The 27,672-nt window shown below is 39.5% G+C and overlaps 1 protein-coding gene across 8 annotated transcripts; it reads left to right on the top strand.

Moving 5' to 3' along the window:
* The first annotated feature begins 1,090 nt into the window (after positions 1-1,090).
* ubap2l (ubiquitin associated protein 2-like) lies at positions 1,091-27,364 on the top strand. 8 transcript variants are annotated; one of them, XM_082187191.1, is made up of 31 exons: positions 1,153-1,328; positions 1,727-1,869; positions 2,895-3,032; positions 6,184-6,261; positions 7,172-7,282; positions 7,770-7,944; positions 8,634-8,729; positions 9,390-9,435; positions 13,438-13,482; positions 13,818-13,924; positions 14,154-14,213; positions 14,301-14,353; positions 14,434-14,519; positions 15,239-15,419; positions 15,707-15,908; positions 15,999-16,321; positions 16,513-16,691; positions 16,793-16,913; positions 17,006-17,045; positions 18,046-18,238; positions 18,318-18,384; positions 18,675-18,993; positions 19,303-19,391; positions 19,490-19,543; positions 19,649-19,730; positions 19,841-20,061; positions 20,511-20,616; positions 21,799-21,945; positions 24,662-24,729; positions 24,833-25,027; positions 25,729-27,364. In XM_082187191.1, exons 3-31 carry the CDS (start codon positions 2,937-2,939, stop codon positions 25,822-25,824), a joined length of 3,636 nt encoding a protein of 1,211 aa, XP_082043317.1. In that variant the 5' UTR covers positions 1,153-1,328; positions 1,727-1,869; positions 2,895-2,936; the 3' UTR covers positions 25,825-27,364. The 8 variants fall into 8 exon arrangements, with proteins under 8 accessions (XP_082043318.1, XP_082043317.1, XP_082043321.1 ...); XM_082187192.1 differs by lacking the exons at positions 1,153-1,328; positions 1,727-1,869 and adding an exon at positions 1,091-1,146; XM_082187195.1 differs by lacking the exon at positions 1,727-1,869 and having other exon boundaries at positions 18,142-18,238.
* Positions 27,365-27,672: the final 308 nt, after the last annotated feature.

Genomic DNA, 27,672 nt, shown 5'->3' with positions numbered 1-27,672 from the left:
GACTATGTGTGTTACAAGTGTAGCGAGCGTCTTGTGTATTGTAAATTTAAATGAATTTTTAAAACATACAGTGACATTATTTGGTAGCAATTACTAATTGTATTAATATTTTTGTTGGCTGAAATGACTGAAGCAGCCCGTTAATAAGAGGTGGGTGTCTGTGCACTTCCTTTTCTGGGGCTCGTAAACATTCAGCGCGGACCACTAGCGACATCTACTGATGGGACTGTGAACTACGGTTACACTGAAACGAATGTCACTGTCTTTCTTTCAAATGAAATACGAAATGAAGCTAAAAATAAACAAAGCTCGTTAACCCTGTAAAGCCACTATGAATACAAAGTTTTAACATCAAATCTCTGTAGTTTTATTTTAGAGGGTCAATGATGCAATACAATACAATGATGATTGAGAGATGTACAACTAAACATTTTAGATGTACAACAAACACTTTCATGTATACAAAGACTTTATTGCATGGGTAAATAGTTTTAGGGCACATTTTAATACAGTATAGGCTACCGTTTGATGTCCCATTTTAAAAGCATTAGTTAGTAAACCATGTATCTAAATGTAACCTAGTGTTACAATTAGCTTGTTTTAAACACATTATGGCCTGGTTTCACAGACAGGGCTTAGATTAAGCCAGGATTAAGCCTTAGGTAAATTAAGACATTTAAGTAGCTTTTATTAAAAACAATGGCATTGACATATTTGCTTCAGGTTAAAACAGTTGGGACTATGCTTAAGCCTTGACTGTAAAACTGGGGGAAATGTTTGTAAGTTAACCTAGTTAACCTACTGACCTACAGTTAAATTTGCAACCCTGTACCATTTTAATTTAAACAAGTGTCTGTTAATGTCTATTAAATAAATAAATAAGGTTCAATGTCTATTGTAGGCTATAACTTATTAATGGAATTTGTATGCCATAGGCCTACATGCATTTGTGATATAGAGTCAAAGACACATAATAACATAACCGACATCAACTAAAGAAGGGTAACAAATTACATAATTGTGTTTAAGTTGTTATATATGCACTCTTACGTAGTCGTCACGTGGTGGGCTCTGCGAGTGAAGCCGCAGTGGCTGTGATAAACCACGTGACGCAGTGATCCGGGTGTCAGTGTGGAAAAGAAACAGGTAAATTTTGAGTCTTTCGCTTATTGTCTGCGCGAGTCGGTTCGGCCTTGTTGTCGGCATTGGGGAATCGATTTAGGACGCGAAAGAGTTCGTGTTTTGTTTCCTCCTGATTAGGAGGTCGATATTAAAGCCTCCTTCGGTCGGCGTTATCTTCACATTTCTGACATCCAGCCTGGTCTTTGGTTAGTACCTCGCCTGTTAATTTTTTCATCAATTGGGGCCTGTAGGCCTAGGTGAAGCCTCGGTGTCGAGTGCACATGTGAACTGACGAGAATGCGCCTCACCCCGGGGGGCGTGTGCCTTCCAGTTAAAACAAACGCAAATTACTATCGTGTCGATTAATTTAACGGACGATTTGCCCAGTCTTTCATTTACGTTGATAAACTAAATAGTTGATTAACCACCGACAAAGTTTATTTTTGGGCAGCAGGCAGCATAATGATGCCCGATAACCGGCCATGAGGTTATTATACGCGGTCAGAGCGGAAGCCACCCATTATGCAGAGCATGTATGTATTATTTGACGTATAAATAACCCTTTAAGACTATTAAAACCGTGTGTATGTGTGTGTTCATATAGGATCGTTGGATCTGCTTGTTTGAGTTTATACCGAGTTGCTTTTCCAAGGCCCATCGCCTGGACCAATCATAGCCCTTCATCTCTGAAGATTTTTTTTTTATTAACTAAGTTTAATAGATTACAATTTGCTTACTCCTTGACCGGTAAGTCAATATAGGATTCCCAGGATGTCGATTTAAACACCACGGGTAATGTAGGTTAACTTACCTGTTGGATGCCTATTGTACAGCTTGCTTGGCTACTTTTTTTAAATGCACAAGGCGATTTTATGCGCCTTTGAATGGAAACAAATGGCTTTAAGTGCCTTTTATTCTTAGGCAATTTCCATGTTATATCTAGCAAATTATGTATTTGATTTTTTTTTTGTATGTACTATATGGTGTATTGTGAAAAAAAAGAACATCTTTGATGTTGACAATGTGCCTACACCTTTACCCATGGGCTGTGTGATTGTTTTCACGTTTCCAACATACTCTCAGTGTGACAGATATATCCTCGCCCTGTTCAAAGGCCGTTAAGTTTGTTTTCCCCGAGCTTTGTCCGTTCTCGCACGTCGTCCGTCTGTTTTCCCGCGGCTGGTCCCGCGTGTTTCTGTCACGCTGGTTGATTCTGTGCGCGTTATAAAGTGCGCAGTTTCTTTCGGCCACCACATGCCCTGCATTTCCTCATGCGCAGAGCTGCTGTGCTGTTTCTTATAACCATACATGTAATATTGCATAACTTGCACCAGGTGGATTGATTTTGGTGCTATTTTGTCGAAATATCTGGCGTGTGGAGTCCCCTCCCCTCGTGGTTTTAAATATCGATAAAACGAGGATGTTGAGCACCGGAAGCGCGTTAATAATTGACCTGTTGCTGCTTGACTTGTAAACACCGTTTTGTTTTCACGTGTAATAATTGCGCAATATGAAATTCCCGGAATTGAATTTGTGTCGGTGTTTTGGTAAAGTTGTGCCGTCGTTTTATGGGTAGAGCGTCAGGTCAGACATGTGACGTTGTTTACTTCCAGTTTTGGCTAATCAAAATGGCCACACAAGGTGTATCGTGTTTGTTTGCATCCATGTTTTATGTTAAGATGGTTTGCTTAGACCATGTGATGGTTTTAGGAATGTTGTTTTAATTTTTAGTGAGCTGTTAATAACATCTTCAATCTGTTTCTCTTTTAAAGGCGTTATTCCATTGTAAATACTGTTATTTGTATATACTGTAAATGATGACTTCAGTGGGCGGAAGCCGGGCCCGGGGCAACTGGGAGCAGACGCAGGGTCAGACACAGAGCCAGTCACAGCACAAGCAGAGGCCCCAGGTAAGATTACACGCATTACTTTCTATTGACATTTTCACATTTCTGGGGTTCTCAGAAGCGGAAGTTGTCATTGTTGGGTAAATTTCTTTAGCGATGAACAGGAGACGGCCGCAAATATAATTTTTGTATTTCCATTTGCTCCAATAGCAAAAGAAAAACAAATCTGATCGCGTTTGACGACTTTTGAAATAGGAAACATTATCGAGAGATTGATTACGGCATTCAGAAAAGGCAAAGATTTAAAATTTGCCATCACTCCCATAGGCTAGCTGTTGTATGAGAGACACTCTGGCATCAGCGTTAATTCATTTATTTTTCTTGTCATTTACTGCCAAGGTAATATAACGCAAAGTATAGCATCATATGTGTATTAAATTTTGAAAATGTGAAACGTTTCATAGTGTTTTGAGAGGTCTTAAGGTACTAAACTAAAGTAGTTAACATTTGAAGTGGATCAAAAAAGTTCAAAGTTGTCCTAAGACAAGAACGGGTATTGTTCTAAATTCATGTATAACTTTTAGGGCTTCACGGTATATCGAGTTTGTACGAAATATCGATACTTTTTTTGAAAAGATAAGGAATGAGGCAATACCTTTTATATCGATACAGTAGTTTGATACAAGCACATCTGAAAAATAGCTGTGGACGCAGTGAAAGTACATACTAGTACAATTTGTCCTAAACATGAAACAAGCTTATATTAAGGGCTTCAAAGTAACTGGTAAGATATAGTTAAGTTTTAATCAGCTTGCCCTGTCAGATGCTCTGACAGATATTGTTGCTGACTGACAGATAAATACTTGTGATGTGGGGTTTTTCTCAGTGCTTAACTTACATTTCACAGGTATATTCTCCATCTGTAAATGTTAGAAAGTCAAACAAATGTCCATTTCACTGTCAGGAGAGGGCGAGCGTTCTGCAAGTGAATCTGTGAATGAGCGCATGCGTGTCTAACAGACAGAGCACAATAGAATAGTAGTGGAATAATTCTGACTAAAATATACATATTGCTAAAATATTTGTTGTTTTAGAATTTTAAAACCTACAAGTATATTTTTATGAAAGCGACCATTATAATGGGGTAATCAAATGCAGGCTAATATAATTTGTTTGTGCTTTTGTTTTTATTTTCATGTTTAGTTTAGCCTTTAGTCAATGTAAAAACAAAAGCATTATTTTTGTTTTTACATTGTAATGTGGTTTTAACCACCTTTTTGCACATAATATATTGCATAGCCTACATTACATTCACTATATTTGTTTCCATATCCTTCAACATCAACATTGTTTGTAGGATATCATTGGGCAGGATGTGAAATAAATGTAAAAAAAAAACAACAGATTTTCTTTATCCAAATAGAAAAACGTAGAAAGTACCAAGATATTTATTGTATATCGCCATTGAGGCAAAACATTCAGAGATATGATTTTAATTTTTTTGGCCATATCACCCAGCCCTAATAACTTAGAAAGGTTTTGATCCAATTCAAATGCTGACTACTGTGATTTAGCTTTTGGATGTTAAAATATGTTCTAAAAGCCCCTTTCACACAGAGATTCCGGAAAATACACGGATAAAGTGACCCGGGATTTGACCCGGGTTCGTTTGATTTTGGTCATTCACACTGCCAGTGATTTTCCGGAATCAGAGAGTGCGTTCACACACAACCCGTAAAAATGCCGTAAAGACACGTGACATCGATGTGACTTGTAATCTCAGCAGAGTCTTAAGTTTGCTTATGAGCTGCGATCTCTCTCTGTGCCACGCCTGTGCATTTGTTTCTCTGATTCGATCAGAAACTTGCGCATTACGTACCGTTTCACAGCTGGAGAACGAGCCCGGCTTCAGCGTCATCACTACGACACGGCATTGTTACGGCTTTTGTTCACACAGCGCGCGTTCCGGGACTGAACACGGCAATGTTACTAGGTCCCGACCCGGCATCGATCCCGGCTTAAATCCCGGGTCGAGTTTGCGTTCACACAGAAGGCGCTCTGGCAATTTGCCGGCAATTTGCCGGGTTCAAAGCGCTGTGTGAAAGGGGCTAAAGAGTAAGGGCCCTTTCACACCTACCTTGTTTGGTCCGGATTTTCAGACTTTTCAGTTTGGTCCGAATCAAAATTATAGGTGTGAAACCTCCCCCGGACCACAGTCCAAACAGACAGTGGCAACGATATGCGTCTGTTCATTCTTTCTTGTCAAAGTTACCCTCTGACTTGACAACACACTGACGTCAGACGCACATCCGCTTACAAACCAATCAATGTCAAGATGCAGCCCATATAGATGATGACGCAAGTACGTAATGTAAAGTTCTTTAGTGCGCTCGCATAATTGCAATGTGAAACCAAACCAAATCTAACCAAATGTATACAATGTATCAAAACATGACCTTTGGTTCGGACCTTGGTACAGACTTTCAGGTGTGAAAACGCCCTTAGACCAACCAAATCTGTGATGCGACATTTATGGGCAGGTTATGAAGTCAGTTATGTTCTCGTGCAGTTTCAACGGAAAAACTGTGGCATGAGAACCAGCACCATTATGATGGAAAATGAGTATCCGTGGCATCCATCAGAGTGAGGCCTATGCTCCGAGTCAGTGCCGTCTATCACTCAGTAGGTTCTGAGTTAAATTAAGGGCTCTAGGAATAAATCACAAATCTATGCCCAAGCAAATGCTATGCCTGACCTATTTCTCCTTAGCTGTATTCTAGCTCACTTCAAGCATTGGATTGTTATACAGTTTGACTGTTATGATGTGATTGTAAAAGATTGGCAAATCAATATCCAGAGTATAAAAATTCACCTGCCCAAGAACAGAAGCTGCATTTTCTTTTAAAAAAAAGTCTGTTACTTTAGGCTTCAGTGTCATATTGCCAACAGTTTTATGATTGATCATTTTGGAATATATACAGCTGATTTTAAAGAGATCATATTTGATCCGTAAACGAGTGCAAAAAATACAAGCTAACCAATAACCATTATACACTAATTTTGATGGTATGACATTTTTTTTAAAGTGTTGAGATGAAAGGGAATTATGTATGATTGACAGTTTTATGTTTGAACTTATAATTATTGCTGAATGTTTCGCAATTGTCATTAAATCATCCATCAGACTAAACAATTTTTTCCTTTGTTTCTTCAGGCCACTGCTGAGCAGATCCGACTCGCGCAGATGATCTCGGACCATAATGATGCAGACTTTGAGGAGAAGGTCAAACAGGTGAGTAGGGATCTCAACAGTTTGGCTCACAGGAAAATATTGGCAGGTTCTGCTTTACCCCCATCCCAGTTTCAAATGGTCCCTACAATACACAAAAAGGCCATACAATATTTTTTGGGGGAAATGGCTTGACCGTAGCTTCTAATTAGTTTTCCTTGGGCTATTTCTGATGCGCTTGTACCTGCAGTTTCATTTTCAGGCACATGCATACAAAAGTTCCCTCCCTGCTTTCATTATAGCTCTGACGGGGACCATATGTGCAAAAGTAAAGTTTGAGCTGCTACCGGATACTCTCTCTCAGTCTCACTCTGAGTTGGAGAGCAACATAAGGCTCAGACACTTCATAGTTCACACAATGTTTCCATCAGTCCTCTCAGACACTTCCGTTTTCTTTTTGCCTTCAAAATATATGGGCTAAGTCATACACCCATGTGGAGTTTATTAGGGGTGTGAATCCCCAGAGGCCCCACGTTATGATATATCATCATTCTTAAGCCACAATACATATTGCGATTAAAAAAAATATGCTTTGCATAATATGCTGGGTATTGTAATAACACATTGTGGTCATTATCCGAGCAGTCTGTGTTCAGAAATATACGAGAAGGTGCTTCGTTTACACTTACTGCACGTGTCTAAAAGAGAAAACACAGATTTACTACTAGAGCTGTTTGTGAAATTACAGTCTGAATGAAAGATTTCAAATTATTTCCTGCATTTTAAGTGCAGATCTTGGGGTAAAATTATGCACTATACTCACAATTCCAAGCCGAAATTCAGTCCTTAAAAAGTCCATTTTACTTGGCGTCCATGCATCTATAAAATATCCCCACCCTAAATATTGTGATGCTTTTATCTTTCACCATCACTAGAGTTTACGTGCTGCTTATTGCTCCTTTCTTTTTTCCAGCTGGTTGACATCACAGGAAAGGATCAGGATGAGTCCATGATAGCGCTTCACGACTGCAATGGAGACGTCAACAGAGCCATCAACATCCTGTTGGAGGGCAGCCCTGACACTGTGAGTTCAGGCTTGAGTTTAGAGGTGTAAAGGTTTGTTTGTAAGAGAAATGAAATTGCAAGAAGGCGGCTTTCAGATTGCACTTACTATGCATTACACTGCACGCTCACTCTCGCTCGTATCCCAGGTAAATCATCATTGTCTGAAATTTTGTTTGACTAATGAAGTCAGCATCAGCTAAAACGCATGTGCATTCACCTGAATCGCGCCACAGTTCCAGTTCTACTGAACTCAGACCACCTCCAACAGGTTGTCTCTGGTTGGGTACCCCGGTGTGCTCCTGGGTCCGCATGACAGCTTTCACATTTCCAACATTTCATGCAAATCGTGCCCCATTTTGAACTAAACTGCAAGTGTGAAAGGACCCCTTAAACTGTCCATCAAAATGTATTATTTAGACTGGATTCAAAGTGTCACATTTCTCAAATCTCTCTATTTTTCAATTCCTCTTAAGTTTCCCATGTTAAATTTGACCTTTACTTTGCAGGACTCTTGGGAGATGGTTGGGAAGAAAAAAGGAGTTTCAGGTCAGAAGGAAAGCACACAGACAGAGGGAGGAGACGAAGGAAAGGAGAATAGAGATAGAGGAGGAGAAAGAGATGTGGCACGTCGCAGAGGAGGGGCCCCGCGGAGGGGCCGTGGAGCCAGTCGCGGACGAGAGTGTGAGTGGAGAGAACGCTTTTGCTGCTACTTGGTGACACTCCCTTTTTTTATTATTTATTTGTATTTAAGTCTGAAAGACTTCATGACACTATTTTCCTATTAAACAAGGCGTTTTGTTAAATGATGCAACATTTACTTTCATTTATTAGTCTGTAGTCAGCCTTTTCTCTGTCTCAGGACAGACAGCAGCACACCACAAACCCATCACTGCTCTCTCTATAGTGCTGAAGGGATAGTGTGTGCCACAGTAAAGTTTGAGCTGCTACCGGATACTCTCTCTCAGCCTCAGTCTGAGATTAAGAGCAACATAAGGCTCATATACTTGTTTGACTCAAGTCTTTTAAAGTCATTTTACAAAACTTGAAAAAAACAAAACATGTAAATCAGAAATTTGGGCTGCCCAATCTCAGTGAGGTAATGATAAAGCAGAATAGATGCTATTATTCCTAAACACCAGAATTAATCATAAAATGTGTGAAAGTTTGCCAACACTTTGTTGCTCTTTGCTCTGTGTAGCAGCGATTTTCTGATGATTTTACTGCTTTTAACTTTAACAAAATGAAGCTTGCATGCCAATTAATGCAAGTATTTAAGTGCAATAAAAAAATAAAAAGGGACCGTATTTACATTTATTCTCTCTCGTGTATATTTCTCAACTCATTTCATCCTTTGTGTTCCCTCTCTTTAGTCCGTGGACAGGAAAATGGGTTAGATGGGGCCAAGGCAGGTGGAGTTGCTGGCAGAGGAATGGAGCGAGGCCGTCGGGGAAGGGGCAGAGGAAGAGGCAAGTACTACTATTGGTTGTGATTAGGGCTAGGTGATAAAACTAAAACGTTAATTATTGAAATACAATTTTCCTTGATAAAACGATAATGTGTACGAAAAAAAGTTTGATCTAATGTTTAATGCACCAAAAGCGTAATGAAACGGAGCCACTCATTTGAACTGCAACACACGGACCATTTATCCGCTCAGCTCAAAGTTCAAACGGCAGCGCATCACGAGCATCAGTAGATGCGTTTACTCGCTGAACGTTCTATCACCCGATCTGAGACCTGAGAAGCGTTTGAATTCAGCAAAGAGCACAAATGTCTCTGATTTAAACTAGTTTAAAGCCAGATGAAACAGCACTGACAAACAGGAGAAACACAGCGCGGCGATGCAGTCGGAAGGCTTTTCAATCTACAAATCGCCATCCTAAATGTATTTAGGCTACTGTTTTTCATACAAATACCATAGGAACCATATAGCTACATTTTAGCATGGTATTGAGGTGCTATGTGTGGTTTTAACTGGTTATGATCTAAATGTATGCTACTATGGAAGTAGCATAATTTTAATAACTAAATTCATTTTACCATATAAAAATGAGGTTGTTACAATTTTATAGGGTGCAAATAAATAGGGTGATGTGTTTTGGTTTGACTGTCTTCCTTTCCTGCAGGTGGAGCTGGAAGACGAGGAGGGAGGTTTTCAGCTCAGGGCATGGGGTAAGTTTGTGTGCCTCCATCCAGGTCATTCCTCTTTTTGCATGAACACCAATGATCCCCCAGAATGACAAGTTCTGGGAAACGCTGATGGTATTCAGCTAGCTTTGTAAAATTGATAAACTTTTGCTTCATAAACTGTTAAAGGTATTGCACAATTTTTTTATTATGAAGTGCTTTTCTGGGTCTAAGGCCTGCTGGTGTGCTTTTCTTGAGACTGTATGTGCATTCATAGTCTGTAAACTTTAAAGTTTTTAATGTGTTTTCCATGCAGAAGTTTAACCAGGTAAGTAAGGCTACGTTCACACTGTCAGTCCAAATCCGATTATATGTGTATCTGATTGGAATCTGATCTAAAATTATTTACCGTCCACATTTTGTATCACAATTGTTCGGATCCGATTTGTGTGTCCAATGCCACTCTTTAGTTTTCTGGAATATCTGCATTGGTTTCTATGGCAATGAGATTGCGTTAGTAAGTAAATGCCAAAAACAACAACTGCAACATGGAGGGGTTTGCAATACAGATGTTTATTTACATGACGATGTGTGGCCGCCGCACTGGACTACTGCGTCTTATGAGGCAGAAACGTTCATTTCATTAATGCTGTTGTCGCTGCCGGTCTCAAAACATGTCTCCGTTATATTGCCACTTTCTCCTCGTCCTGCACTTTGCACGTCACGTAAACTATGCAAAATCCGATCAGAGCAGTCAGACTGAAGTGGATTTCCAGAAATGCGTTTTTTTATTATTATTATTATTTTATTTTTTTTGGATTTCAAAAGACATTAATATACCTCGAAACGGACTTCATTTCATGTGATTATTCGCCGTTCACACTTGCTAGTCTGATCGTATTTCAATCGGATATGCACAAACTGATTTGGACTGACGGTCTGAACGAGGCTTAAGAGCTATTGTGGGTTTATTTGCTGCTTTTTGGTGCTATGCCCTTTTAGGCTTGTTGATTTACAGCATTCATTAAATGGTTTCATGGCAACTAGGGTGGGCGGTAGAAAGATCAACCTTTGAAATTTTTTAATTATCATCACGTTTATGCAAAACGCCACCTCTTGGGTATGGAATGTCTATGGTTTGGAGAGAAAATGGACAAGGTTGTTACATGATGTGGAAGTGAAGCTCTGCTAAGCCCTCACATTTTCTTATTTTCACCATCACTTCCATTAAACATGTAGCGAAAACCAATTATATTGAGTGAATTACCTTAGGGTAGTATTACAATACCGTTCAAAAGTTTGGGGTCAGTAAGATATCATAAAGAAATTAAAACTTTTATTTAGCAAGGATGCATTAATTTAATTAAGATATTTGTAATGTTACCTTTTTTTTTCTATCCATCCAATTTCTATCCAAAAATGTATTGTAGTGTACACAAAAATATTGAACACAACTGTTTTCAATATTGTTAAGAATAAATGTTTCTTGAGCAGCAATTCAGCATCTTAGAATGATTTCTGAATTATCATGTGACGCTGAAGACTGGTGTAATAATGCTGAAAATCAGCTTTGCATCACTGCAATAAATTGCGTTTCAATCTTATTAAAGTTAATAAAAAAATGTATTTCATAACATTGTTTTTACTTGATTTAATCAAATGAATGCAGTCTTGATGAGCATGAGACTTCAAGCTGAAAAAAATGGCAGACCCTATAACAAACTCGTACTTCTTTGGGTAAAAGTTTACTATAAAACAAAGTCTTTTTGGGAGGGATCTACATACCAACTTATCACAACTGGTTGAGGCCAAGAAAACAATAGACAAGAATTGATTTTCTTAAGAGATATATTATGGAAATAAAAAACAACGAAATGCACAATAATAAACCCAAAGCAAAGTCACATTGTAAATGTACAAATGACCTAAATCTATCTATCTATACAAATATAAAATTAATGGTTATGATATGAGCCTGAAATGTTGCATGCAATGAATGTTGTGATGCTTATGACACTGTCCATAGGTGAAAGAAGAAACCTTGTAGACGATGTAGATGTAAATTAGTTCAACACTGGTAAGTGTCCAAACCAGATTCAATAATCCAAACGGCAATTCCAGAAACAAGCAGAAAAAAAGGCAATAAGATACAATGATTGGCACAGAGTCCATTCTGTTTCCATGCGGTAGCAAATGTTACAACTGAAGAGTTACAACTTTTACCTACCGTAAAAGGAGTCCTTCTACAAACAAAATATTAACAAACATTAGTATAAACTTCAAAAACGACGAAATACGATTTCTATAGTCACTCTGTGAATATACAAAAAAAGGGACCTTACTTTGAGCACAATACGGTACGTTTCCCAATCAGGACATCAGTAACTGTGGCAAAATTCTCGCCGCCCTGCCAACGACGTCGTAGAAAGATTCGGGGGACGCTCTGACGTAGATCGAATGCTTGGTCTTTTTTTTAAACTTCATTTAAAGGGGCCGCAAAGCAAACAAGCATGTTGATCGTTATTTTTGCAGACTGACCGAGAAGGGTATATGTTAAACTCATGGAATCTTTTAAATGTGAAGTAAGAAATTGATCGATGGAAAGAACTTAACAATTATAGTGACATGTTTGCAAACGAAATAAACCAATTAAAAGCCATTTATGTGGTCTGTATTTTGTGTTCATGGTTTAGTGCTTATCTAATTTGCATTCCCGCTGAAAAACAAGCGTTCTAGTGCGAAAATGTTGCCTATAGTGTTGTGCACCGCCATATCAAATTCACATGATCAACCTCTCCTCTATTTTGCTTGAAGTGAACTAATGTAGTCGGAACCAAAGTTTACTTGACTACGTTCTCTGGAATCCTCTCAAGCGGAGGACTTCTACATTCCGATTGGTTGCCGCCGAACCGCATCATAGCTTATTACCATAAAGTTGACCTGACTTCAACTCTTCTCGCTGCTCTCGCCGTCCAAGACGCGCCGCGCCGCCCTCGCTGGAGCTCGCCACCGACTCGCATTGAAAATGAATGACTTCCGGCCACATTGACGCTCTCGTCAGTGCAAGGGTACCAGAGGGAAGCCATGCTACTACCTACCTGTATTTAAACTTAACAAAAAGTAACTATAGAACAGTAGTAACATTTAACTTTTACAACCCTAAATTTTTGAACGGTAATGTATCTGCATTAGTGATGCATTTGTCAGTTATAGTCACTAAATGGCCACCACACAGTTTTCCCGAATAAAACCCTCATGCTCCACTAAGAAGAGAAATGGTTGAGCAGATATGGTTGAGTTTAATTATAAATATTTTTAGTATTGATGGTAGTTTTATTGCAATATAATGTTTAAATAATACATTTACAATTAAGTTATTTTTGTCAGTAGTTTAATTTTTCTCGATATATGTGAAGATGCAATTTATTTATTTTTTAAATGTTGCCCAGCCCTAAGAGCAAACAAGATGCATTTTAATATCTTTAGTGGCACCAAGTATTGAATGTTCAATGTGTCTTTCATGCTTTTTAAAAATCTCTGAATTTCAATGTCAACTTTAGCATCTTAGTTTGGCTATATATATTTATTTTTTATTTACATAGTGAACCTGCAATATCCTGTAGTCTAGAAGTGCTGATATCCCATCTATGCCATGTCATGCCCTGGACTGATTTTCTGATTCTGTCAAGGCCATTTGTGGTCACTCTTTGATGGTTTCCTTCAGGCTTCTTAACTGGCGCCTTTCGCTTGTTTGGTTTGAAGTGTGCGTTTGGAGTTTGCATGTTTGGTTTTCAATTCTGGACCTCCAAGTACAAGTTTAGCCTTGTATGAGTTTGTAAGTCACACCCCACTAGCTTAGGTGTTTCATTCTAAAGCTTTTACGCCTATAGAGCAGGTGTGGTGGTTTGACCGGTAATGGACGCAAGCATGACGGTTGCCATCGCGCTCTCTCGTGCACACACACAAGCACACTGTTCACACCATGCACCCTCGTCTTTCTGCCTGTGTTGAGATGCTTGTAATTCTCCTTGTTGTTTCTCCCTAAAGCCAGATTGATAAGGGCCCCAGATATGATTTGTCAGGAGATGAGAGGTGAGTTAAATAAATTTATTAGCGTGTTGGTTTTTGTTTGTGTAGGATCAAAGGGTTTATTAGCGATTAGTTGGTTACTGAAGAATGCATCTGAATTTGAGCTTCATATGTTTAGCTTCCACCGGGTTGGTTTCAGAGTTTGAGAATGATTGGAAAGCCCATTTGTTTCTTTGGTATAATTGCAATCAGCACATTACGACAAAGCAGTGGTTTTTTTTTAGGTCATAGTGGAATTGGAGTGATTTTTCACTTTGTTTACTGATGGGCACTGAGTGAATGAGGGAAGCAAGAAATGACTTCAATGTTTGCTCAAACTATTTTAACTTGTTTTTTAGTACGTTCAACCCAGCGGACTACACTGAGCCAGCTCAAACAGAGGAGAGCTACACAAGTGGAAGCACTTGGAGTAACACAGGCAACCTGGAACCTGAGGATGGAAACCGTGAGTAATGCTTTAAGTGTCTCTTGTAAACCCCTCATCCAGTTTCCATCAGTGTTGGCATGTATTCAGGCTGAAGTACACTGAACATTCTATTACAAATGCTTTTTTAATGGACTGAGTTGCTATTCTGACACAACTTTGGGCTGAAGTACACTGAACATTCTATTACAAATGTTTTTTGTTTTTTTATGGACTGAGTTGCTATTCTGACACAACTTTGTTTCCGCAGGGCTTGAGTTTACAGGTGGAGAGGGAACAAACTATCCTCGCAAGTTTGACTCCGCCCCTGGTGAGTCTTAATGGCTTGCACAGACTATTTTATAAAGGATTTGTTCACCTGTTGTCATTGTAAGTGAGCTGAGTGTCTGTGTAACAGGTGCTTGGAGAACTGCCACGGAAGAGTGGGGCACGGAGGACTGGAATGAGGATGTGAGTATTTCAACAGAGACCAAAAACCTTCTTTCCATTTTAAGATTGAGTAAATCTAATTCTTGGTCTCTTCTGTCTAGCTGTCAGAGACCAAGATATTCACTGCCTCCAGTGTGGCGTCCATGCCCATTCCACAGGAGAATGTCACCATTACAGCTGGACAGAGGTATGCTGGTGGCTTTTTAAGGAAACATTAAGGATTTAATTGATCTATCAACGGCATCAGTGAACTTTTCAGTTAACGTATGAAATTATTTTGGCCTGTTATTTATCTGCCTACACTGCTGTTCAAGTTAAGGGACAGCATTTTTTAAGTCTTTTTCTCACAGAGGCTACATTTTTGGTCAAAATACAGTAAAAACAGCAATATTGTGAAATATAATTACAATTTAAAATTGAAATATTTTGTAATGTATTTAATTCATGTGACTGGAGTAATGGCTGCTAAAAATACAGCTCAGTCTTCAGTGTCACATGATCTTTCAGAAATCATTTTAAAGTGCTGATTTGGTGCTTAAGAAACATCGGTTAAAACTGTTGTGCTGCGTAATGTTGTTGTGGAAACTGTACATTTTTCAGATTCTTTGAATAGAAAGTTCAAAAGAACAGCATTTATTTTATCTTTTGTAACAACAATGTAAATGTCTGTTCTGTCACTTTTTGATCAATTAATGGATCCTTGCATCCTAGTCCAAGTATTCATTTCTTTAAACAAAAATACATTAGTGTTCAAAGTTTGGGGTCCGTAATAATTTCAGCTGTAATGCAATTTCAACACTCAAAACCACACTGATATGCTTTCACAGATGTGTAAATTTTCCTGATGATCTGCTGCAGTCATAGCATTATGATAACCTTATTAATGTAAGCATGTTTGACGTTCAGGATTGATTTGGCGGTGTTGCTGGGGAAGACGCCTCCCTCCTCTTCCTCAGAGGCAGAGCCTGCTTCGCTTGAAGGCCCACAGCCGCCATCTCTGTCGCAGTCTCTGGTGTTTAGCAACTCAAAGCAGACAGCATCACTGTCCCAGTCCTCCTCCAGTGCTCCTTACAGCCAGCACAGCATGGTAAGCCAGATGATAAATGCTCTGTCCTGTCTTAGCTGTTAATAAAATGGGCATTTTGTGGCAATTGGTGTCAGTTGTTTTTCCTTTTTTATTAACGGTTAATTTGCTGTAATTTATTTTTGGGGGGGCATATTTTAAGTTTGTTTTTTTACCCATAATTTCTGTATATTGACCAGTCAGCGTCCAGAATTGGAATTTAGTTGTTTAATAAACAGTATCCTACCTAAAGTAGCTAGAGGCACCCAGGACTTTAGACGCTTTTTAATTGCTCTTTGTCCTTTCCTCAGGTGAGCATGCTTGGTAAGGGTTTCGGTGATGTTGGTGATACAAAAGGCACCACTGGAGGCTCCACGACTGGTTCTCAATTCCTGGAGCAGTTTAAGACGGCCCAGGCTTTGGCCCAGCTTGCGGCCCAGCACTCACAAAGTGGACCACCCAATGCTGTTCCTTCTACCTGGGATACCAGCCCCACTACACTGGGGCAATACGGTAAGAGGGCCAACATGGTTTGAATGGCTTCTATGATTGTTCAGCCCTCTCTGTGAAGTCTTATTTAGTTATTTTTCTCTGTGCTGTCAGATATAAAACCTCAAACAGAGCCTGTGCACAATCCCTTCACCAAACGGCAGCCCTACCAGCCCGCCTCCACTTCCTCATCCATGATGGATGCCTTCTTGCAGAACAAAGCCACGCCCACTTCTACCACCTCAGCTCTGCTCCCTCAGTCCACCCAGTCATCTTCACTGCCCCAGGCCGTCACCACCCCTGTCTCCAAGCCCTCGGGACCTGCCCCAGGTCAACAGAACTCTTCCAGCCCAGCCGACCTGCAGGCGTCCAGCCCCCTCCCCCTGCAGCAGCACAAACTCAAACAGCAGAAGAAGAGGGCTTCCATCACCACCAAGGTCATGATTCTACAGTTCTTTCTGGTCTCAGCTAGGACTGTCATGATTATGAAATTTGGCTGTCGATTTATTGTTTAAGAAATATATTTGTTTTTGTTGCAATTGCCTTATTCAGTTGGAATAATGGCATTGATCAGATTAGCCTTAGCGTTCATCAGTCCTTTTTACTCAAATGTTGTTGTGATTTACAGATTCCAGCCCAAGCGGTGGAGATGCCAGGATCTGCGGATATATCCGGGCTCAACCTGCAGTTTGGAGCATTACAGTTCGGCTCTGAACCGGTGCTTCCTGAGTATGATACCTCGGCAGCTGTCGCCACGACGACACCAGGCAACCAAGGCCAGAACAGCCTATACACAAGTGCTAGCAAGTGGGTATCTCGCATCACTATATCCAACGACTGAGACTCTTGAATGATGCAGTAACACAATCACAGCCTGACTATTGATTGGTTTTCTGGTTTGTCCACAGTGAGCAAACAACAGCCCTGTCCAACCCTAATCAGATGGAGCTATATGAGCCAAGAGCCAGCCAGACAAGGCGCTACCCTCCTTCTGTGTCCTCCTCACCACAGAAAGACATGCAGGCAAAGGTGAGACAGAGTTGTCTATCAATGTACCACCATAGGTCTTGTGAAAATTATGCTTCATCTAAGCAAACCTTTTTATTTTTTTCTGCCCACAGAATGGGTTCAGTTCGATACAGACGTCACAATCTCTGGAAGGTATGACAAGCTTTAACAAATGGTTTCAAAGTAAAGGGCCATTAACATCAAGGAAGATAATATACATCGCAAACCCATAGTTAACATTATTGTTTTCCATGATAATATTGTAATTGTGGTTTTAATGATTTGACATTATCAAGTATGTCCCTCCCTTTACAAAAACATACTTAGATATACACTGCATGAAGTAGCCTTTTCGGTTTAGGCTAGACAAAGGCATGCCCGCAGGGCATTATAAAAAAATTAGTATATAGTATGTATGTATGTATATAGTATGTCTATGGGCATACGAACATACTATGCCATCGTATGCCCGTTCACACGAAAATACGTTTTTCCATTCCATTGCGCTACTCAATAAAAATGTCCCCTTATGGTAAAAACGTAGATGAAAGTTAAAAAATCAGTTTAAACTTATTGGAGCTTTGGGAGTCAGTTGTCCACGGCAGTCCTAAACCTGCCAAAGTACCAGCACAATAACACACTCGGCAAAATTGTCTGATCATTGTTTATCGACAAAATAGACAAAAAAAGATTACTGATATTTTCTGGTATCGTGCACACCCCTAATGTTTACTGTAAAAAAGCGTTACCCTTTATGATTAGTGTCGTAGTTTCACGTTACATGTAATTACTGTAGATTGTGTATAATTACATGCAACTAACCAAAACCACACCCTAACCCTATAGTGAGTACATGTAGTTAATTACTCTGTACTTCATTATATAATTACACTAATACAGACACCTTAAAATAGTTAATCATTCTAATAGGAAAGTGCACATCACCGATATAACGGTACAGAGTCAAATATCAATGGAATCCAATTTTTTTTATCCCCCCCAGCTGATAAATGATAAAAAAAAAAAAAAACTGACAGCCAATCAGAATCCATCCCACCTTAGAGAGCTCCTTTTGAAGCAGCTGAAAGCGTTTAGAACGTCGTTTAGATCCATCGGTGTGGATGCTGATAGTTACTGTTATTATCCCTGCCAGCTGCAGCAGGCTCTGCACTGTCCATGAAACCGGTGTCCGAATCAGTCGTCCCACCATCAGTTTCCAACATAACCTCATTGGCTGACCCCTCATCAGGTCCTCCTTCCCTGCTGACTACATCCAATCAGACGCCTCTCAGTGCTCTCGGGCACGAAGATGCCTCTTCCAGCTCACTGGCCCCTCAACACAATAAGTAAGCCATTTTGTTGTTGTTGCTTCAATTTAGTATGTATGGATCAGAGATGCTAATAATACTGCATGTTTCCCATCAGCTCCCACCCTACACAGCAAAACAGTTTGGCACCTTCTTCAGTTCGCACTTCAAACTCAAGTCTGCTGGTGAGTTTGCAACTAAATGCACTTTTATTTTATTTTATATAAGTATAGAGCAAAGTCAATGCGAAATCATTATTGTCCCTATAAATTTCCATTTATTTAAATTTCCTTGGGCTTGTTTTTCATGACTCACCTGTGTACTATATAATTTATTTATAATATAAGTTCTGTTGATTTTATTCTTTAAATGATTTGTTGACTTATTTAAACGCATGGCTGTTTGTGAATCTTTTATTTATTTGTATTAAATGATCTCTTTTGCTCACTGTGATCTTCCTTCAACTTCATCTCAGCACCCAAATGTGGATGCTGATTCCAGCTTGCACTCATCCTTCTCCTCGGTATCTGTGGCTCCATCTTCAGTTCCCCCACCCTCTTCAGCTACTTCAGCAGCCCCCATCTCCCACAGCGTCCCTGTTGCCCCCTCTTCATCTGTCAGTTCGGTCTCAGCGCAGTCCGCCCTGGGCCCCGTCAGCAGTCTGTCCATGGGATTGAACAGTGTTGCCGGTGTGGCTTCAATGGTCCCCCCTTTGGCTGCTGCATCTTCATCTGCTGCCTCTGCCACTTTGGCACCTTCATCTGCCTCGTTGTCTCGCAGTACGGCTGCCTCAGGTAAGAATTGCTGTTATTAGTGTTTTGGATCAAAAATGACATTTATGGGCCTATACCATTGCATAAAAGTCCTCTTCCTATGATAATGTTAAGTAAGGATCCGTCAGAAAGACCTTTTAGAATTATTTTTTTTCATTCACTTTTGCACTGTGATTGCTAGGAATAAATTGATACATGATCATTCATGTCATTTTCGACTTGTACAACATCCCTTTCATTATCTCAGAGATATGTAAATTTGTGAAATGCTTGATATAACTGGATAAAACAATTTCTACATCTTTTAATTGTATGCTGCTGCTTCAACAGGGAAAGCACCTCCAAACCTGCCTCCTGGAGTGCCGCCACTGCTGCCCAACCCATACATTATGGCTCCTGGCCTGCTTCACCCATACCCAGTGAGTATTTGGCCAGATTTTGTTTTTGTTTTTTGTTGCTGCATGCTTTGACATATGTGGTATCTTGTTTTATCTCACAAACCTCTTATGTCTTGCAGCCTCAAGTTTATGGCTATGATGACTTGCAGATGTTGCAGACCAGGATACCACTGGTGAGGGCTTGTTCCTGTTTGATAAGCTGAAGTATTTGACATGAAATCAACAGAAATGGGTTTATTAGTGACACATGAAGTTGTCATTATTTTTGCCTTATGTAGGACTACTACAGCATCCCATTTGCCACTCCAACCACAGCATTGACTGGCAGGGAAGGCGGTTTGACGAGCAACCCTTATTCTGGTAAGATGCAGATTTATTTTCCTCTTTAAATTTGGTTTGTGCATTGTGTTCAGTGTCTGGACAGCCCAAAGCTTCATTATCTGAAACACTGTCTGAAAACTTTCTCTTAGCTGGCGACCTTTCAAAGTTCGGCCGTGGTGACGCCTCATCTCCTGCCCCTGCCACAACGCTGGCCCAGCCTCAGCAGACCCAGACACAAACACACCACACTGCCCAACAGCCCTTCCTCAACCCAGCCCTTCCACCAGGATACAGCTACACCAGCCTGCCCTATTACACTGGTGTGCCCGGTCTGCCCAACACCTTCCAGTACGGCCCTGCCATGTTTCCGGTAAAAGTTCTTAAGGCATCTTTACACAGCCAAGTTAAAGCTGCTCTGTGCCTGCTCAAAATTCAGTGTAAAAACACAATGGGTCATAAAAGCCAGACTAAATTATGCCTGCTCTGATCCATCTCAGTCCCTAGTATTAAAGTATGTCTTTGTTGGTGGCTTAAACACATTTTCATTGATATGTAAATGTTTATGCCACCTCTAATTTATTTGTTTCACTACTATAACTGGATCTTCCAGTGAAAACGACAAATTTCTGTTTATATGCAGCATTTAATTTTACCAATCATTTAGTCTGCTTAAACCCTTGCCCCTCCACAATTGACTGCAAGCATTTATTTTTGAGTGCACATCTCAATCAGTCAACAACTTCTGAACTGGTAGGGAAGAAATCTATCTCTTTAGTTTAATTGTGACTTTTAAGGACTGTTTCTGAATGTTCCTCCCAGGTGGCTCCTACCTCCTCCAAACAGCATGGTGTGAATGTCGGTGTCAATGCGTCAGCTACAGCCTTCCAACAGGCTAGTGGTTATGGATCACATGGATATAGCACTGGTAATGCATTTTCTTACTTTCATGCAACATTTAAAATGGAGTAAAACATTAAGATGGAATGATGTTCTTACAACAGAATCTGCAGAGAATTAGTTTACCATTTTGCGAAAAACTCTACTGACTAGTAGGTCTCAATGCCATCTTGTTCCTCATGGCTGAGTTTAAGCCATGTTTAGCTAAACTTTCTCAGTCACCTCTAAACCCTACATTGGCCAAGTTTGTTTTCTTGTCTGTGAAGTTCAAGCATGAGACAATTTATCTTATTAAAGGTACAATCCATAGTACTGCATCTTGTTTGGTTTTGCAAAACCAGATGACCTTCGCAATCACAAGTGTTCTGCATGGAGTTTTGTTTTGTGTCGCTAAGCTTTAAACATTGATCCTACTTGTGGGGTAGTTTTAACAATTGAGCATCATACAACTTGACTTGGAGTGTCGTGGACTGAAATCAATCTGCAGCTTCAAGAATATGGCCATTTTTGAACATTTTAAGAGCAATCAGCTACTTGAGAATCTGTACAACTATTGAGTCCCAACTGTGGCATTTAAACTATTCAGGGTTTGCCCACAAATAGTCTTAAGCACTTCAAAGTGCCGCCAGTGGGTGGGTTTCTGTGGAACCAGTGATGTAAGGAGAATGAGGTGGGAGGGAGGTCGCTTGATTTAGGGTGTTGGGTTCACACATGCTTTCCACACGCTGCTTGCTTTTGACCATCCACCACTTTTGAGCACTGTTTTGTTGTACCCTCCCATTCCTTTGCTCTTACGCTCTCCCTCAATCTAACACATCCATCTTTTAAAATATTTTCTCATACTTTTAGATTCTTCTTATTGTTTCTTCATTCTTTTCAAGTTCTTCATAATGTCTTTCCTTACATCTTTTCTTGAAATTACCTTTTTCCTTTATGAATATATCTTCCAGCTTCATCTTAGTCATTCCTAATGTTCTCTTTTTTTTTGCCCCATTCTTATTTCTCCATTTCCATTCCTTTTGTTCTAAATTGTCCATCACTTTCATATCTCCTCTTAAATGTTCTTAACACCACCAGTACTCCTTTCCGATTAGGCCCCTCCCCCAGCTTGCTGCATCCCTGTTCCCCTTCTCTCCTCCTTCCCTCTGGCCCTGCCTGGTGTGTGTCTAATGCTGTGGGGCTGTGGCTGTGTGTGTCTGACCGTTTGCAGGCTATGAGGATTTGGGCCAGGCTTCGGCAGGGAGCGGGGATTTCTGTAAGGGCGGCTACGGCACTGCCGTTGCCGCAGCCGCTGCTGCCGCCGCCGCTGCTTCTGCGCAAAACAAGCCCGCCAGCTCTGTCACCGGGCCCGGAGTGGGTGAGTGCAGCCTCACGCTAAACCCCCCAATTTCCTTGTTCCTCCTCCCTTTTCTTTCTTAAGCTCTCTCTCTCTCCCCTCATTTGCTCCTAACTTACTCCTGGTCGAGCTTGATGAAGCCGTCACATGCCTCCTTGTCTCCGATGGAAGGAGATCAGGAAACTCTGAACCTAGGAAGTTCTGTACAGGGTGGAGGACACTGAATTCACACTTCCTTTAGGTTGAACATCAGGGTTGTTACACTCGTGACTTAAGACAGGGACAGTCTTTCTTTAACACTTTCAAAAAGGGTTTCGATGCAAGAAGCCAACTGCCCAAAAATGCATTAGATCAGATTTAGTGGATTTGTTTGAGCTGCCTTTTTCAGTATTTAAAGATATTTATTAAATATCAGCAAGTTGTTTCTCTGAAATGGACTACTGTTTCTTGTTAAACATGGTAAAATATCAGTTCTAATGACAGCAGAGGTGGTCATTTATTTATCTATCTCAAATGCTTTATGCATTATATTTTGTTAATAGGTTTTGTTAATCTTGTGAACATTTTGTCAGCTTGCTTGATCTGGGCTACATCTGTTTACACTTGTTGGCAGTGTGCTTTCTCAGGTTGTTTTTTATGAAAGCTGGTTTATTTTTTATTTTTTATTGCATAATGGTCAACAGCATGCTTTGGTTAAATTAAACTAAGATAAGTCATTTTGAAACTATTAATGGAGATATTGGTGAATTAAGAATATAAAGATGCATAACTTTTGTTCAAGTACTTTTCTACAGAATTGCTCTAAACCATGAGACTAAAGATGAGCTTTACGTTCAAACATTGTTTTCAAATGTACCAAAAATACTGATGTTATTTTATGCTCAAGGGAATTGTTCTCGCCATCCTTACATGTTTTAAATGTTTGAGTCCTTTTATTTTAGTTTGTGTGAAAGACGCTATTATTTGTCCATTAAAATTAACCCTAATTAGCTAGCCACCAGGGTGGTCCTCCAATAATTAAATATTCCCCTAGAACATTTTTTCTGGTTGCATTCGTTCCGCCAGTAGGAACTCTGACAGACTTACGTCCTGCCGCTCTGGTTGTTGTGCGGGACATTAATTTTGACATCACTGAGAAAGGCTGAGCCTGTGCACACAGCAGTCACACTCTCCGTCTTCATTAGTTTATGATCTGTTTAACAGTCCTAACTTATACGCTGTTAGATCTATTGAACAAAGTAAACTGTATTAAAAAAGGTATTATAGTGTTGGCTGTGTGGTTGATGACCAATGTCGCTAGCTGAGCAGAAATACATCATGTTTTGCTTGGTCCCTTCAAAGTTGTGTTGGATTTCCTCTTGGACTTTGACGTCGGTCCATCTATCGCTGTTTTCCATGTTCGTGAATATAGGTTATAAACTGGTGGGTGCCTGTTTTTTGCATCGTTTGGCCAATCAACGTTCACTTGCGTCACTGGTAGTTCCTGTTGTGCTGGGTTAGACCCTCATCTGAAGTAGGAGATAATTTAGTTCCCCCAAAAGTCAGTTCTCAGTTTCTGCATTGCGAACAAGCCAAAAAGCAGATGCTTCCGCCATTAGTTATAGGAACTATGAAAATATTCCTCCCGGTGTGAAAGCCCTTAATGTTAGAACCCCTTACAAATTGTAACTTTCAAATCCATTGCTTGTACCAGTGTATTTTTCAATGTTTCTTTTTTTTGTTTTGTTCAGAATGTACCAAAATTTGCATGATTGTCGAGTACATGACTCCATCTTCCAAACTGTGTTTTTGTCTTAACTGAATCCCTACGCTATGCCTATAAGTGTTTATATTGGGACTATTTTAGACCTGATGGGATTACAACCACTGTGGAGTAGCCCAGTACCTGTGTGACTTGTCATACACACAGGAAAGGTTCGTACAAGGTGCTTAAAGTGCTTGAAGTACTTTAATTTGACTTTTTGAAATGTAAGTCCTGGAAAACAGCCATATTTATGAAAAGGCACTTGAAAAGTGCTTGAAATATATACAATTTTTTTCTTTCTTTTTTTTACAGATAAAACACAAATACAATCTTTTCACACACAATTAAAACTGCAGCCTGATACTGCTCAAATATGTCCACGTATATGATACAGCTTTCATTCTTCAGGTCAATCATTCATGGAAATATGAGTTGAATGAGTAGTAGTTCCGGCTACAATGTTCTTCCGCAAGACGCATGCAGTTTTGGTTAACTGCTAGAGTACCAAAAGTAACATAGTAATACCCTTTTAAGTTATTTGTATTTTGATGGTAATGTACCATTTTGTGCCTCATGCACATTGCATGACATGTTGTATGTGTGGATTTTCATTTATTTGCGCACCAATGCAAATAATATTTTGCGCCTTAATGTGTTAGCCTTGAACTGGTACCGATCTATGACAGAATGTGGTTCCACTGATAATGAGCAGTTTTTACACACAGCTGTCCACCTATGAGCAGTTAAGGGATATGTTCCTTTTAAATGTCACATTTTAGCATTCCTCACTTGCTGAATGTGCTTATTTTTACACTTGTTTCTCCAATAATATGTAAGTCAGAATTATAGTGACTTAGTTAACTATCTAATTCACATTTATTTGTGTAGTGCTTTTCACATTACAGATGCATTTTCTATAAAGCTGCTTTGAAACGATGAGTCCTAATGTTTTGCTAGTTTCAGTGATCACCATGTCATGTGTTTTGACTTTAGGAGTCTCGGTGACATCAAGCAACACGGGAGTCCCTGATATTTCAGGGTCTGTTTACACAAAGACACAGGTGAGCACCCTCGTCAGATTTTAATTTGTTTAACTTTTAAACTAAATTGAGGCGCCAAGCCTGTGGTTTCACAAATGCTAAAGTGTCTTATTCTGTCCTCCAGTCTTTTGAGAAGCAGGGTTTCCACACAGGAACCCCCAGCGCTTCCTTCAGTTTGCCCTCAGCACTTGGGAGTGGCGGCCCCATCAACCCTCCGGCTGCAGCGGGGTACGCTCCGGCCCCTTACATGCACATCCTGACTCCCCATCAGCAGCCACACTCTCAACTGCTCCACCACCACCTGCAGCAGGACGGACAGGTGAGCTTGAGCCACGCTGCCGTGTGTTTACCCATCAGGCTCAGGAAATAAAAATCCTCCTTTAATGCTTTTTTGTTCTTGTTGATTCATAGTTTTATTACAATTTTTCTCTTCCAAATCAAAGCTTTTCATGTTGTTTGAGTTTGAATATTCTTAAATTTTTTAATAAATTATTACTATTAGTAGAAGTATTTTTAGATTTATTATACCTATTATTTTCTCCTTCCAAATCAAAGCTTGTCGTGTTTGACTTGGAGTACTTTTGTTTTTAAAAAAGTATTCTATAATATTTTTATTTTTTTCATGTCCTAGTCAAATTGTATTTATAACTAAAGACATAAATAAAATGTGGTCCTTATCATAACCACTATTTGATTTAAAAGGGGGGAAATAATAGCCATTATAATAATAATAATATAATTTATTATTATTATAAAAAAATTGAATACCTTTTATTTAAATGCAATTTATTAAATCAATTTAAATAACAAAAGGTATTATATTAATATTCTATTGTTATAATATATAATATTAGTTGTTATATTTCCCCCACCCCCCAATTCAAACCTTTTCTTAATGTTTATGGCTGTTTTTAAATCCTTATGGGTAAGAAGTCTATAAAAAGAATGTGTTTTTAAATATAAATGTCTAATTTGAACTATTTGAAATACATTTTATTTAAATGTGATTGTTTCTTTCAGGGTGGCTCTGGACAGCGCAGTCAGAACGCCTCCATTCAACAGAAATCGCAGATCAACAAGTCTGCATACAACAGCTACAACTGGGGAGGCAATTAACCCCCCCCCTGTCCTGTCCCGTCTGGTGTTCCAAAGGCTGGATTAGTGGAACCTTTTTTTTCTCCCCAGATACCTCCCCCTTTTCTTTGTCCTCCACGGCGCTCCCTCTCCTCTCTCTGCACGGTCACCCTGCAGTACCAACCCCATTCCACTGGTGGCACTGTCCCGAGAGAGAGATAGCACTGTAAGGCGCCGCTTGAGGAGGGGGCACGGGGGAGAAGTCTTAACGGGGAGCGTGATATCGCCAATATATGGATAGTTACTTAGGCCTTCATGATCGGAGTATTGAGTATTTGGAGTTTGTATTGTTCAAAATGCATAAAAGCCCAGAATTCCCCCCCTCCTTTTTTCTGGAATGTAACATAGATCTGTTTTCTAAAAGGACAAATGTTTAGTTCTTTTTTTCCCCTTTCTTTTTCCTTTTACTGATGCATATAATAAAAAGAGAGGGATTTGATAGAGGGAGAGAAGACAGGATTGTTTTGTTTTCCTCACATCGTTTGTTATTTCTTTCCTTTTCTGCTGCTTGCTTGATCAGCACCTGCAATCCAGATGTACTTGCACCTCCTCTGTTTCTCCCCCTTCAATGAGTTTTTACCAAATTTTATTTTGGGAAAAAAAGGAAGATATCACTCTAAATCGGCTAGTGCAGTTGTGAAGTTTATTTTTTACCAAATATAAATAGATATATGAAAAAAAAAATAAAAAAAAAATGTATAGGTGAGTTCACAGGCTTTGGTTCTGTACTGCGTGTGTATGTGCATGTGTGTGAGTTTGGCTTTATTTTGTGTGTGTGTGTGTGAATGAATGAATTGCATCATCAGGGTGGCCAGTATATGAATGTTCTACTTATAGAATAGGCTTCAATGTGTATTCCTTTTATTGGAGCCTTATTGTACTCTCCAGATGTGAGAAGTGCACTGGTCACCTTAACTTAAGACTTATTTTCTGCAAACTTTTTTTTTTTTGGGTCCTCTTTACCACCCTTCATGTTGCAGGGAGATTGGATTACGTTAAGGCATGATTTTTGACCTCAGCGTTTTGCCATAAGCGTGAAGTTTCTCATTTATTTTGGGATTGAGGTCACTTTTTTTTTTGGCCACCCTGTGTCTTTCCACAGCCTTTGTCCTTCTGTCATACCTGCAGTCATTCTCCTCCTGAAACGCCCCACCTTCTGTCCCCAAATAAATTCTTTTAGTAATATGATTATTAGGAAAGTGCTGATGGACAGAATTGTACTATGGGTTTTTTTTTTTTTTTTTTGTCAGTGACTTTCTTTTTGTACTGTGCGTTTTAAAAAGATTTAAATGGATAAACTTGTCTTGTACATATATATACATATATATATAAACACAAGTACTGTAGTCTGTTTGATGGCTTCTTTTCTCCCCTCTCGAATCCTTACACAGACTTGTTAGCATTTTTGTTTTGTTTCATAATGTTTTTTATTTTGTAAAAAAATATATAAATATTAAGTAAATAAACAAGAAAAAGACATTTTCATCATTTTTGGATGTGAATGTCTTTTTTAAGAAAACTATGTTTGTGTGCCTTTTAACTGCAGTCTGCTTCTGTGTTCTAGTTTTGAAGTTTAATCATCTTTTAAACTCAATATGAGGTGTTGATGCAGCCCATTTTAAAATGTCAAGTTTATAGGTTCCTCAGTTCATTCTTTGCATAGAAAAAGGTTTAGAGAATTTCTAACTTGCATCTTGTGATATTAAAGCTAAATTGTTGCCATACATAAAACCTGTGTCTTGCAAGAGGTATGATTAAAATGCTAGTTGGGGGTTTGATTTTGTGATTTGATTGTAGCAGCTGTTGAGAACTAATTTGCTTAATTTTATG

The sequence above is a fragment of the Leuciscus leuciscus genome (genome assembly GCF_965113295.1).
Source record: "Leuciscus leuciscus genome assembly, chromosome: 12".
Taxonomy (NCBI): domain Eukaryota; kingdom Metazoa; phylum Chordata; class Actinopteri; order Cypriniformes; family Leuciscidae; genus Leuciscus; species Leuciscus leuciscus.
This window is presented reverse-complemented; position numbering and strand designations above follow the sequence as displayed.

Bases quoted from the DNA above. Each gene is read 5' to 3' on its own strand.
- ubap2l (XM_082187192.1), top strand. From the start codon at position 2,937: ATGATGACTTCAGTGGGCGGAAGCCGGGCCCGGGGCAACTGGGAGCAG. The intron at 20,617-21,798 runs GTAATGCATTTT...GACCGTTTGCAG, and splicing joins ATCACATGGATATAGCACTG to GCTATGAGGATTTGGGCCAG. The intron at 21,946-24,661 runs GTGAGTGCAGCC...TTTTGACTTTAG, and splicing joins TGTCACCGGGCCCGGAGTGG to GAGTCTCGGTGACATCAAGC.